The sequence below is a fragment of the Chiloscyllium plagiosum genome, unplaced genomic scaffold (genome assembly GCF_037043375.1).
Source record: "Chiloscyllium plagiosum isolate Xiang-an unplaced genomic scaffold, Cpla_swu_hap1 HiC_scaffold_25, whole genome shotgun sequence".
NCBI lineage: Eukaryota > Metazoa > Chordata > Chondrichthyes > Orectolobiformes > Hemiscylliidae > Chiloscyllium > Chiloscyllium plagiosum.
Window position 1 is genome coordinate 19050535 of NW_028270163.1, and position 13707 is coordinate 19064241.

Genomic DNA, 13707 nt, shown 5'->3' on the forward strand with positions numbered 1-13707 from the left:
ACTTTCTCAGGAAATTCAATCCACACACGAACCACCCTCTGTGTTTAAAAGAAAATGATGCTTCTTACGTCTTTTTTAAATCCTTCTCCTTTCAACTTAAAAATGTTCCTCCTAGTATTGAAAACACCCATAACAGGAAAAAGACAAATACTATTAACCCTATCTATAACCCTCATTATTTTATAAACTTCTATCAGATCACCTGTCAACCTCCTAAGCTCTAGTGAAAAAAGCCCCGGCCTATCCAGCCTTTCTGCATAATGCAGACCTTCCATACCTGGAATGTCCTGGTAAATCTCTTCTGAACCCTCTCCAGCTTGATAATATCCTTCCTATAATCAGAACTGGAAACAGTATTCCACAAGAGTCCTCACCAATGTCCGGGATGAACTTGGACTTCACCAGTTTCTTCATCCCCCCTCCCCCCACCTTGTCTCAGCCAGATCCCTCCAGCCCGGCACCGCCTTCCTGACCTGCAGTCTTCTTCTTGACCTCTCCGCCTCCATCCTATTCCGACCTATCACCCTCACCTTGACCCCTTTCCACCTATCACATTTCCAACGCCCCTCCTCCAAGTCCCTCCTCCCTACCTTTTATCTTCTCCTGCTGAACACTCTCTGCTCATTCCTGAAGAAGGGCCTGTGCCCGAAACGTCGAATCTCCTGTTCCCTGGATGCTGCCTGACCTGCTGTGCTGTTCCAGCAATAAAGTTTCAACTTTGATCTCCAGCATCTGCAGACCTCACTTTCTCCTGTATAATCTCAAAATGACTTCCCAACTCCTACACTCAAAGGACTGAGCAATGAAGGCAAGTGTGCCAAATGCCTTTTTAACCACCCTGTTTATATGTGACGCAAACTTCAAAGAATTATGTACCTGCACCCCTCAGTCCCTCTGTTTTACAACACTACCCAAGGCCCTATCATTAATTATATAAGTCTTACCCATGTTTGTTGTACGAAAATACAGTATCTTGCATTTATCCAGATTGAACTCCATCTGCTATTTTTTGCTCATTGACCCATTTGATCAAGATCCCTTTGGAATCTTAGAAAACCTTCTTCACTGTCTACAATGTCACCAATTTTGGTGTTATCCACAAACTTACTAACCATGCTTTCTATATTCTTATCCAAATCATTTATGTGAACGACAAACAAAAGAGGACCCAGAACCAATCCCTGTGGAACACCACTGGTCACAGGCCTCCAATCTGAAAAACAACCCTCCACCATTACTCTCTGTCTTCAGGCGTTAAGCCAATTTTGTATCCACTTGGCAAGCTCATCCTGAATCCCATGTGACCCAACTTTACTAATTAATCTACCATACTGAACCTTCTCAAAACTTTACTAAAATCCAAATAAACAATGTCTACTTGCTTCAATCTTTTGAGAACAGGTCTCTGAGCTCTTTGGATCAATCTTTTTGGTAACTTCCTCAAAAAACTCAAATCAAGTATGTGAAACGCAATTTTCCTTGCACAAAACCATGCTGACTATCCTTAGTCAATTTTTGCCTCTCTAAAGGTCTGTAAATCCTATATTTTATAGTCACCTCCAACAATTACATACAACTGAAGTCAGCCTCTCAGTCTCTAGTTCCCTGGTTTCTACTTACAACCTTTCTTAAACAAAGGTACAACATTAGTCACCCTCCAGTCATCAGGCACCTCAACTGTAGTTATAGGTGATGCAAATATTTCTGCAAGGGGTCTCGTAATTTCTTCTCTTACTTCCCGTAACGTTCTTCGGTACATTAGATCAGATCCCAGAGATTTATCCAACTTTATAGTCTTTGAGACCACCTGAACTTCCTGTTCCATACTGTGAAATGTTTTTAAAACATCAAAGTTTATTTCTCTGCATTCTCTAGACTCCATTTCTTTCTCCACAGTAAAAACTGACGTGAAATAGTATCTCTCCCAAAGTTCAACATAAACTTAATCTTTGAAGAGCTCTACCCTCTCTCTCGTTACCCTCTTGCTCTTAATGCATTTGTAGAATCTCTTTGGATTATCCTTAGCCTTATCTGTCAATGCTATCTCATATCCCCTGTTTGCATGGAATGGGTTTGGCATTTTACTTTTGGGGAAATGAAAGCAGAGTGCTTCCTGGAGTTCAGACTGGAAGGTTGAATATGATGCACATTTGTAGATGTTCAAAGAGTGGCACCAGACAACAGATACTCTTTAAAAATATAGTATTGATTCTTTGTTTTGCAGTGCCTATAAGTAGTGACAACTGGCCAATCAACAGATTCTTCTTGGTTTGCTTGTTCAACGTGTTTTGAAAATATGTTGCTATTTCCAATTCTGGTGTCGTTATTTCCTTCTAGACATATGGCCACATTAGGAGAGCAGCTGGCAAATCTGCATCTCCACAATGAAAAGCTAAGGGATCAGGAAAGTAAAGATGCACATACTGTTGGTAAATTTATTTATCGTTGCTATAATCTATATCAAGTGTTGAGCTTCAGTTTCATGAATTACATAATCCAGATTCTTATATATTTTTTATTGACACCAACACAACCAAAGGGAAAAATCATATCTGGTGGTTGTGGATAATTTTTATGTTCTGCAATCCCCTTTGGACATTGTCAGATGTTGACATTTTAAAACCCACAGGGTCCCAAACTTTTTAGTATGCCTGAACTGGAGTCATATTTGCAGATGATACAAAAATAAGTGGAAAGACAGGTTGTGAGAGGGATGCAAATAGTTTACAGAGAGATATTGACAGTTTAAGTAAATTGGCAAAGAGTTGGCAAATGGGACCTTGTGGAAAAATGTGAAGTTGTTCATTTTGGATGGGAGAACAAAAGAACAAGGTATTATTTCAATTGTGAAAAGCTGCAGATAGCTTCAACACAAAGGGAACTTGGATACTTGTGTACAAAACACAGAAATCTAACAAACAGGTGCACCATGTAATCAGACAGACTGATGGACTGTTGGCCATTATTTCAAGGGGATTGGAGAATAACAGTAGTCGTGTTCTTAGTGCAACTGTACAAGGTGCTAGTGAGACTACATCTGGAGTATTGTGAGCAGTTTTGGCTCTTTATTTAAGGAAAGATATTATATAATTGGATGCATTTCAGAGAAGGTTCGTTAGGATCATTCCCAGTATGGAAGGATGTTTTTCTAAGGAAAGATGAAACCGCTTGTGACTCTCTTCCCTGGAGCTTAGAAGCATGAGAGGTGATTTCATTGAAACATAAAGAATTCTTAAGGGGCTTGACAAGGCTAAATGCTGAGAAGATGTTTCCCCTCATGGAACGGTCTAGGACCAGAGGGCATAGTCTCAGAATAAAGGGATGCCAATTTAAGACTGAAATGAGGAGGAATCTATTCTCTGAGAGGATTGTGAGTCATTGGAACCCCATGCCATGGAGAGATGTTGGTGCAGAGTCTTTATGAATATTGAATGTTAAGATAGGTAGTTTCTTGATCAATGGGGGATTCAAGGGTTATGAGGAAAGGGCAGGAAAATGGATGTGAGAAGTGTTGGATCAGCCATGATCCCGTTGAATGGTGGAGCAGACTCGAAGGGCTGAATGGCCTATTCCATCCCTAATTGTTATGACTTATATTCGGTTCATTATTGGCTGGTGATAGATGATACACAACTCTGTTTGGAAAGTAGTATTAAAATTGAATGAATGTAGTTGTACTTACTAAAATTGTATGAAGACACTGGTCTAAACATGTTTTTTTTTCTGTCGAGATAGGCAAAGGACCAGGACAGTCTGAAATCCAGTATGTAAGCAGATTTGGGTTTCATACCACTACCTGCTGTGGTTATATCCCACAGGTAGGCTAATGTTTGTATTCCTTGCACACATATAGGACTTCAACACGCTCAGATGCATTCTTAAGAAATTGTTGTCAAATTATTGTGCTTTTTAAAATTAAATTTACAGACTTGGATGATAAAGAAAAGCTTCATTATATTGTCTCTGCTTCACAAATTGCTTCAAAGCTAATGAAGTATTTCTGAAGTGGAGCTAATATTATAAAGTAGTGAAATGCAGCAACCAGTTTGTGCATAGCGTAGTCTCCGAACAGTGACCTCTTTATCTCCAACTGCCTCACCCACTCCAACCTCTCATCCTTGCAATGCGCAGCCCTCCACTCCATCTGCTCCAACGCCAACCTCACCACTAAACCAGTGAACGGGGTGGAGAGGGGGGTTGCAGTGGTAGTAGGGTGCACAGACCTCCACCTCACCAAAGCCAGATGCCAACTTGCTGATATCTCCTCCTACTGCTCCCTCGACCACGAGTCCACCTCTCATCACCAAACCATGATCTCCCAAATTATCCACAACCTCATCACCTCAGGGGATCTCCCATCTGCAGCCTCCAACCTCATAGCTCTCCAGCCCCGCACTGCCCAGTTCTACCTCTTACACAAAATTCCCAAATCTGACTGTCCCAGTCAACATATTGTCCCTGCCAGCTTCTGCCCCATTGAACTCATCTCCTCATATCTTGACTCTGTCCTGTGCCCCTTGGTACAGGAACACCCCATATACATTTGTGACACCACCCATTCCCTCCACCACCTCCATGATTTTCGATTCCCCAGCCCCCATACCTCTTCTTCACCATGGACATCCCTATACATGTCCTTCCCCCATGGCGAAGCCCACAAGCCCTCCATCCCTTCCTCTCCCACCAACCTAACCTGTACTTCTTCACTGATGCACACATTCGTTTAAGGGAACTGGTCCTCACCCTCAATAACTTTGAATCCTCCCACTTCAAACAGACCAGAGGGCTAGCCATGGGCACCCACATGGTTCCAGCTATGACTGCCTTTTCATAGGATACATTGGACAGTCTACCTTCCCTATCTTTCCCTCCGCTACATTGATGATTATATTGGTGTCACCACATGCTCCCTTGAGGAGGTTGAACAGTTTATCAACTTCACCAATACCTTCCAGTCTGACCTCAAGTTCACATGGATCATTTCCAACACCTCCCTCTCCTTTCTGGACCTCTCTGTCTCCATCTCTGGCAACTGACTAAATATAGATATCTATTTCAAACCTCTTCCCAGCCCCCTTCTGTAAAAACACAATCCCGTACTTCCAATTCTTCTGCCTCCACTATATCTGTTCTGAGGAGAAGCAATTCCACTCCAGGACATCCCAGATGGCCTTCTATTTCAGGGATCGAAATTTCCCTCTCCACCTCTATCAGCATTCCATAGAGACCATTCCCTCTGTGATTTCCTTGTTAGGTTCACGCCCCCGCCACCACCGTCCCACCCCCCCACCAACTCACCCTCCACATTCGGCACCTTCCCTTGCCGCTGCAAGAGTGTAAAACCTGCGCCCACACCTCCACTCCCCCCACTCCTCCACTCCCCCCACCCCCATCATCTCCGTTCGAGGCCCCAGTGGATCTTTTCACATCCGGCAGAGATTTTCCTGCACATTCACCCACCTCATCTACTGCGTCCATTGCACGTGATGTGGTCTCCTCTACATTGTGGAGATAGGATGTCAACTCGTGAAGTGTTTCAGGGAACATCTCTGGGACACATGCTCCAAACAACCCACCGCCCCTGTGACCACTTCCCATTCCCCCAGTGACATGCAAGTCCAGGGCTGCCACCACCGCTAAATCAAAGCCACCTGCCAACTGGAGCAACAACGCCTCATCTTCCACCTTGGGACCTTTCAACCACACAGTATCAATACCAACTTCACCAGTTTCCAAATCTCCCCTACCCCCACCTCATCCCAGAACAAACCCTCCACTAGGCACTGCCAGCTATCTGTCCATCTTCCTCCTCACCTATCTGCTCCACCCTCCCCACCGACCTATCACAATTGCCCGCTAGCTGTATCCACCTATTGCCTTTTCACCTATCCTGTGCCCCACTCCCACCCCATCATTTATCTCTCACCCCATTTCCCCTCCACATTCCTGAAGAAGTGCTTATGTCAAAATGTCAAATCTCCTCCTCTTCGGATTCTGCCTGTCCTGCTGTGTTTTCCTAGCGCCACACTTTTTGACTCTGACTCTCCAGCATCTGCAATCCTCACTTTCTCCTAACAGATAATGATTTGTTGATGTTGATTTAAGATTCAATGTTGATTGGGACACTGCAGAGATTCCTTTACACATACACTGCCATGGTACCTTTAATACCCATTTAGACAGCATGTGTGTTGACGTACATTTGTTGCAAAAAAAGCCCTCTGACTATTTAAATAGAAGTAAAATACTACAGATGCTGGAAATCTAGAATAAGATATGAAGAAGAGTCATATTGGACTCAAAACATTAATTCTGTTCTCTCTCCATGGATGCTGGCAGACCTGCTAAGTTTCTCCAGCATTGTCTGTGAGTATTTTAATGTATGGATAGCAATTATATCTAGAACTGAATTTCAAATTTGCTAAGGTGCAAATAAAACTTCCCATGAAATTCAATTATAAATCTTGATCTTTCTGAATTTTGTTGAGTTACTATACATTTGTGGTTTAATCAAATCTAGAGGGGTAAGTAAATTCACTCTCTTACTCCAGAATTTGTTTATAACAAAGTAGATTATTTTTCTGAAGATGTGTTTCTATACTGTTTAATCTGAACTAGAATTCAGATTAAACACTAAAGACAAAAAAACGCTGCTCCTTCATCCAGGTGGTTGTGGAGCAAGATCATAAGACACAGGATTTATAGCAACAGCATTGCAGTGTCATGGAATGTAATATTAAAAAAAATTAGAATGACCATGTCATTCTAAAACATGGAAGACTTTTGTAGGACTTACTGCAGTGTATCTTGTATATGGAGTGCATTCCTGCCACTGTCCATTGATTATCAAGGGAATGAATGTTGAAGATGGTGGATAGAGTGCCAATCAAGGGAGCTACTTGTCTTGGATGGTGTCAAGCTCCTTGCAGATACAGCCATCCAAGCAAGTGGAGAGAATTCCATCACACTCCTGAATTATACCTTGTAGATGGAGGACAGGCAATGAAGAAGTAGGTGATAAGTTACTTTCCTTAGAAGTATGAGCATCTGATCTGTTCATTGTAGCCACAATACATATTTGAATGTTCCAGTTTATTTTCTGATCAGTGATAACTCCCAGGATGTTGATGGTTGAGGCATTTGGTGATGGTAATGCCACTGAACACTAAAGGTTGATGGTTTAGTTCTGTCTTAATGAGAATGATCATTTTCCACCACGTACGTGATGCGAATTTTACTTGATCTCAATAGCCCAAGCCTGGATTTTATCCAGGTCTTGCTGCAAATGGATATAGACTGCTTCAATATCTGAGGGCTTATGAATTGTGCTGAGCAATATCAGCGAGCAGGGTCACTTCTGGCCTTATGATGAAGGGAAAGTCATTGATGAAGCAACTGAAGATGGTTGGGCCTTGAACATTACCTTGAGAAAGGTTTTCCTCAACATGAAAGAATGACCTCCAAAAACTGCACCAGTTCTTTTATGCAAGGTATGACTTAACCAGTGGAAAAAGTCCCCTGCCCTCCCAATTGTCTCCAGTTTTGCTGGGTTCCAGCCTCGGTCAACTGTCTGTGTGGAGTTTACATATTCTCCCCATGTCTGCGTGGGTTTCCTCCGGGTGCTCCGGTTTCCTCAAATGATGTCCGAAGATGTGCAGATTAGGTGAATTGGCCAAGCTAAATTGCCTCTAGTGTTCAGGGATGTGTAGGTTAGGGGCATTTGTCAGGGGTAAATAAATGTAGGATAATAGGGGAATGGAATGGGTCTGGGTGGGTTACTCTTCAGAGGGTTGGTGTAGACTTTTTGTGCCAAAGGACCTATTTCCACTCTAGGCATTCCATGATTCTATGACTCCTTCATGCCATACTTGGTCAATTGCTACTTTTATGTCAAGGGCAGTCACTCGCACTTCACCTCTCAAGTTAAGCTCTTTTTATCCATGTTTGAACCAAGGTTGGACAAGAGAGGAGGAGTTAATTTACACTGATGGAAACCAAATTGAGCATCAATGAGCAGGTTATTCCTTTGCAAGTGTTGCCTGATAGTTCTGTTGACTGCCGCTTTCATCAGTTTACTGATGATTGAGAATAGACTAATCGAGCTGCAATTAGCCAAGTTGAGCTTGTCTACTTTTTCTCTATGGAACATATCAGGGAAATTTTCCACATTGTTTGGTAGATGCCAGTGTTGTAGCTGTACTGCGATAGCTTGATTAGAGGCACTGCTAATTTTGGAGCATGTCTTCAGTGCTAATGCCAGAATATTGTGAGTGCCTGCAACTTTTACATTGTCCAGAGCCTTTAGCCACTTCTTGATATCATGTGCAGTGACTTGCATTGGCTGAAGATTAGCATCTGTGATTCTGGGGACCTCTGGAGGAGGCTGATGTGGCTCATCCACTTAGTACTTTTGGTTAAGGATGGATGTTAATGCTTCAGCCTTGTCTTTTGCACTGATTGGTTGTGCTGTCCAGTCATTAAAGATATTTGTGGAGTGTTCTCCTCCCATTGGTTGTTTAATTGTCCACCAGCAATATTGACTGGATGTGGTAAGACTGCAGAGTTTTGAGCTGATCTATTAACCATAAGACCATATAAGGTAATATATAATAATATATAAGACCACATAAGATGATAAGATATGTAAAAAACAGAATAAGACCATCGAGTCTGCTCTGCCATTTGATCATGGCTAATGTGCTTCTCAAGCCCAATCTCCTTTCTTCTCCCCATAACGCTTGATCCCCTTACTAGTTAATACCTGTCTAACTCTGTGTTAAGTACTCAGAATGACTGAGCCGACACAGCCTTCTGCGGCAATGAGTTGGTTGTGAAATCACGTAACCCTGTCTATTGCATGCTACTTCCTTAATTTAGCAAACAAACCTGTGTTGCAGCTTCACCAGATTGCCACTTTATTATAGGTAGACGTGTGCTGCTACTGCATGGCCTCCTGCACTTCATTGAACTAGGGTTGATCTCCTGGCTTGATGATTTGTAGCATACTGGTTAGATACTGTGGTTACTATAATTCTACTGGTGACCCAGAGTGCCTCATGCTGCCTACTTTTGTGTTGCTAGGTTTGTTTGAAATCTTTCCCATTTAGCACAGTGATCATGCTGCACAATACAATAATAGTGCTCCACACCATGATAAAATGACGACTTGCTGCAGCCTATCTTAAAACATAAAACGCACTAAGTGAGTCTTTGACAATGGCCAATTATTTTATGTAAAATTTCCAATTGGGAACAATTTTTTTTCTCTTTGAGACAATTTTATACTTTTGGAATTAATTGCCTCCATATGCAGTGAACATCAGAAACAGGGATAAAGAATTTGTCTGTTGGTGCCTTCTCAGCTGTTTGAGTCACTAAAACATAACGTCAGAAAATAATTCATAATTCAGCAGTAAATAGAAGATTATAGGCTTGATACTTAAACATCTCTGGAAGGGACTGCATTGAAGATATAAGGCTGCACAAAAAACAATGGTCTTTTCATGTCAGTCTGGCAATGCAAATGTTTTGAGAACTTAGCTTAATACCCCCAGTATGAAGTTTGGACCTTACTACCACTTTTATACAACCTGTGTTTTGTGGTGTCAATGAATGTATGACGCTTTACTGATTTTATTCAGTGAGGACCTTTGAAGTAATCTGTGCAAAAACTGCACACATTATAGCCATTCAATCCAAAGATATTATGTTGTCTGCAAAGAAACCTGTTAGCGAACATAAATATTTGAAGAAATGAAGCTTCCTTAATAGTAAATTGTTTAAGTATAGTAGTGGATGGTCATAGAATATGAGTTCACTGACTGGGGTTGCTAATTGATCCTGGCTGACAGATATAAACGGGAGTGTCAGAGATTCTGTTTACTCTGAGAACTGGCTGTGAGTGAGCTGGATCAGTTTCAAGGACTCTCCATGTTTAAATAAAGGATGATTTGGTGATGGGATACCAGCCTTTGCGGAGTCATTTCAAGTACAATATTTGCACAATTGTATAGATTCTATCAAGTAGCAAATTGTATTGTTCTACACGTATACATCGTCTACAGAATAGAAAAACAGAACACTTCCACCATCATCAAATTTTAATATTCTGCTACTGCAGCCTGCATTTCTGTAAATAACTAAGAATATGTTTCTAACATGAAATTTAGATTGGTTTTGTTGTAGCAGCTCTGCAAAAAGAATTTTTTTTTGTTTAGCAGAAAACAATACTTGTAAGACAAGCATTGAGCCACAATAAAATAAATGGCCATTTAAATTAAAATTTTCAATTTTCTCTCATCAGAATAATGACTGGCAGAGTGACTGGGTTAACTTCTTTATTCAGCAACGTCTTCAACTACAGTTGGATTTAATTGAAAAGGAATATGGTGACCGTGAAGTTAGGGAACTCTGGTCAAAGCTTCAGGTACAATTACTGTGGCACAAATCTTTCATGCTGAAACTTAGCCAATCAACTGATGCAAATTTGATTGAATGATCTCAGTAGACTGAAAAGCTTATTTTATTAATTTATTTATTCATTGTTACAAATTTGATAATTGTGTTTTCCGTTTTTAAAACTGGGGTTCATAGGAACACACTCACCTGAATACTTGACATTTATGGGTTGAAATCCTGTTGTACACTAAGTATGGATTGATCAGGATATTTGCTTATGTAGAATCTTCCCTTAATATCTGCTTCTCTTGGGGGATTTATTCCTATATTTTTAGCGCAACAGACCTTGTCTGTGCCATGGAATAAAAACACGCTCCCAAACATGCCATAGTGTATGTCAATGTACACCTAGACCACAAGTTGTGCTTCTTCTCTGCGTTACACTAACTGTTGACACTTTACTTTACAGTTGAAGATACCTGCTCTATTTCATGATGTGGAAATCATCCCTGCTCTCCTTCATGGAGACCTGTGGGGAGGAAACATTGGACAAGTAGAAGATGGCCCTGTCATATTTGACCCCTCCTCCTTCTATGGCCACTCTGAGTACGAATTATCAATATCTGGAATTTTTGGGGGGTTTAGCACAGCATTCTACACAGCATATTATAACAAAATTCCCAAGGCATCAGGATTTGAGAAGCGACTGAAACTTTACCAACTCTTCCATTACCTGAATCATTGGAATCATTTTGGGACAGGATATAGAGGGTCATCTATAAGCACGATGAAAGCATTACTGAAGCAATGATATTATCCTCTTGGATCAAATAATATTAAAAATGATTCCTGACTGATGACATTAATTTGTGCTTACTTTTTAAAAGTGGTAGCAACAAACCTATACTTGGATGAAGATGAAATATTCAGAATGAATTAATGAATTCATGCATTATTGCTAACTGAACAAGATTTCATTGTACATTAAAGCTTGAAACTAGCTGTGATTTCACACTTCAAAATAACATTTGCAGTAACTGTGTAATAACTAAGCAAATAAAGTGTGATAACTTTTAAATGTGAGATATTAACTTCTGTCGAATGATGTTTTTTATGAAACTTAATGCAGCATTTTGTTACTGACTCTGATCGATCACACAACCAGGTGAGGAAGGGAACTGGCTCTTCTCATTTTAATCCTTCTCATTTGGTAGCTATAAATATTTTTAGTTCTGTTTAGCAGAAGCTATCACATTTCAATATCATCTTTAAAAAAATTAGTTACCAAGGTTCGTTTGAGTTAAAGAATGAGGAACTTTATTGTTTACCCACCCTGAGACAAAATAATAAAAATATTATATAAAGTACACACACAAGAACAGGTAATAAATTTAAAAACGAAGGTGTACACACAAAGGTTTTAAAGTTTAAGTCCCGAGAATTTTTTTAGGTCTTATAACTTGAGACCGCAGTTCTTTTATTGTTAACTGGTATCTTCAACATTGGTGAGGTTTATAGGTATCCTTGAGTTCTCGGTGAAAGGTTGATTTCACTGTTTGTTTTTGCACTGGATTCTGTTTTTTGAGATGGTGAGAGAAGCAGGTAGGGAGAGAGAAAAACTTTCAGTTCTGGCACACAATTCAATTTCCATCTCTGTTCTAATACTCAAAAGCAGCAACTGAAATTTAGTTCAGTGTGTATTCCTGAGTCTGTATCCTTTCTCAAATCTGTGGTTAGGTGATCATTACAGTGATTTTGTGTCAATATTTCTTCCTCTTTGAAAACCATTTAAATTCATGATAGGTCTCAGATATAACAATCAAATAACAGAAATTAAAATGTAGTCTATATTTGCCACTGTTGTAACATAGATAAAACTGTGATCTCAGTTGTGAGATTTATTATAATATAACAGCAATAAATTACCAGTGCAAATTCGTCAGTATGAAGGAAAATGTAAAGAAGGTGAAAACTTCACAGAGGCCGGTACCCCACAAGTCACACATTATTTACACGTTCACAGTAATTGACACTGGTCCACCTCCCTCAGAGCCAGCTCTCAGACTAAATCGAACCTCTGACACTAGTACTTCCTTTTTTTTTAACCTATTAACCCCACACTACCGCCTAACTGCGGTAGTGCTTATTTTTTCCCCAGCACCCATGTTGTGTGTGTGCAGGTGTGAGACACAGTCAGAGACACAAGGTGTACGAGTCTTTATTCAATTTCCATCACCAGGAAGAAAGGAAACACCCAAGTGGCCAGTGACAAGCAGTGCCCTTTACATCAAAGGGCAATGCTGTGTGATCAAACAGTGAAGGGGAGGGCAGGGATTAAATTAAAATAGAGTTGGAGGGGGAAATAATGCACTTCACTCCCTGCGGCGTCCACATCTCCCTGAACAACTCCAGGGTGTTGGTGGAGACTGCGTGTTTCTTCTGCAAGGACACCCAGGCTCTAACGTAACCACGGAAGAGGGGCAGGCAGTCAGCCCTAACGACCTTCTCCACGGCCCGCTGCCTGGACGTGTTTATGGCCAATTTGGCCAGGACACTAGTATTTCTTTTTTTTTCTTTTTTTTTTCCCAAGTGGCCAGTGACGAGCAGTGCCCTTCTCAAAAGGCAATGCTGTGTGAGACACTCCTGCTCTTTTTTTTTTCTTTTTTTTTGTTTTAACCCCCACACTGCCGCCTAACTGCGGTAGTGCTTATTTTTCCCCAGCACCCATGGTGTGTGTGTGCAGGTGTGAGACAGTGAAAGACACAAGGTGCACAAATCTTTATTCAATTTCCACCACCAGGAAGATAGGAAAACACCTGAGTGGCCAGAGACAAGCAGTGCCCTTCACAAAAGGGCAATGCTGTGTGATCAAACAGTGAAGGGGAGGGCAGGGACTAAATCAAAATAGAGTTGGAGGGGGAAATAATGAACTCCACTCCCTGCAGCGCCCAACTCCAGGGTGTTGGTCGACACCGCGTGCTCCTTCTCCAAGGACACCCAGGCTCTAACGTAACCACGGAAGAGGGGCAGGCAGTCGGCCCTAATGACCCCCTCCACGGCCCACTGCCTGGACCTGTTTATGGCCAGTTTGGCCAGGACACTAGTATTTCTATCTGTCAGCCATGGCTCCCTGATTGAACCAGGTTAACAGCCTTAATCAGGAAACTAATATTCTAGAAGGTCTATCTAGCTGACCTCATTACAATCACTACAGAAGGTTTATGAATGAGGTTGGTTCTATCTTCTATCTCTTTAATATTAATTAATATTTTTCAACAGTTTTTTTCTTTTAAATGTAAAAGTCTTTGT

The 13707-nt window shown here is 41.1% G+C and overlaps 1 protein-coding gene across 1 annotated transcript in view; it reads left to right on the forward strand.

The window, feature by feature from the left end:
- fn3krp (fructosamine 3 kinase related protein) overlaps positions 1-11481 on the forward strand; it is a 29431-nt gene extending 17950 nt beyond the window's left edge. Inside the window, exons 3-6 of the mRNA XM_043714485.2 lie at positions 2338-2429; positions 3736-3818; positions 10304-10426; positions 10868-11481. Of these exons, the coding sequence (XP_043570420.2) occupies positions 2338-2429; positions 3736-3818; positions 10304-10426; positions 10868-11209 (640 nt within the window). The 3' untranslated portion in view covers positions 11210-11481. The remainder of the gene's footprint in view (positions 1-2337; positions 2430-3735; positions 3819-10303; positions 10427-10867) is intronic.
- The last annotated feature ends 2226 nt before the right edge of the window (positions 11482-13707 follow it).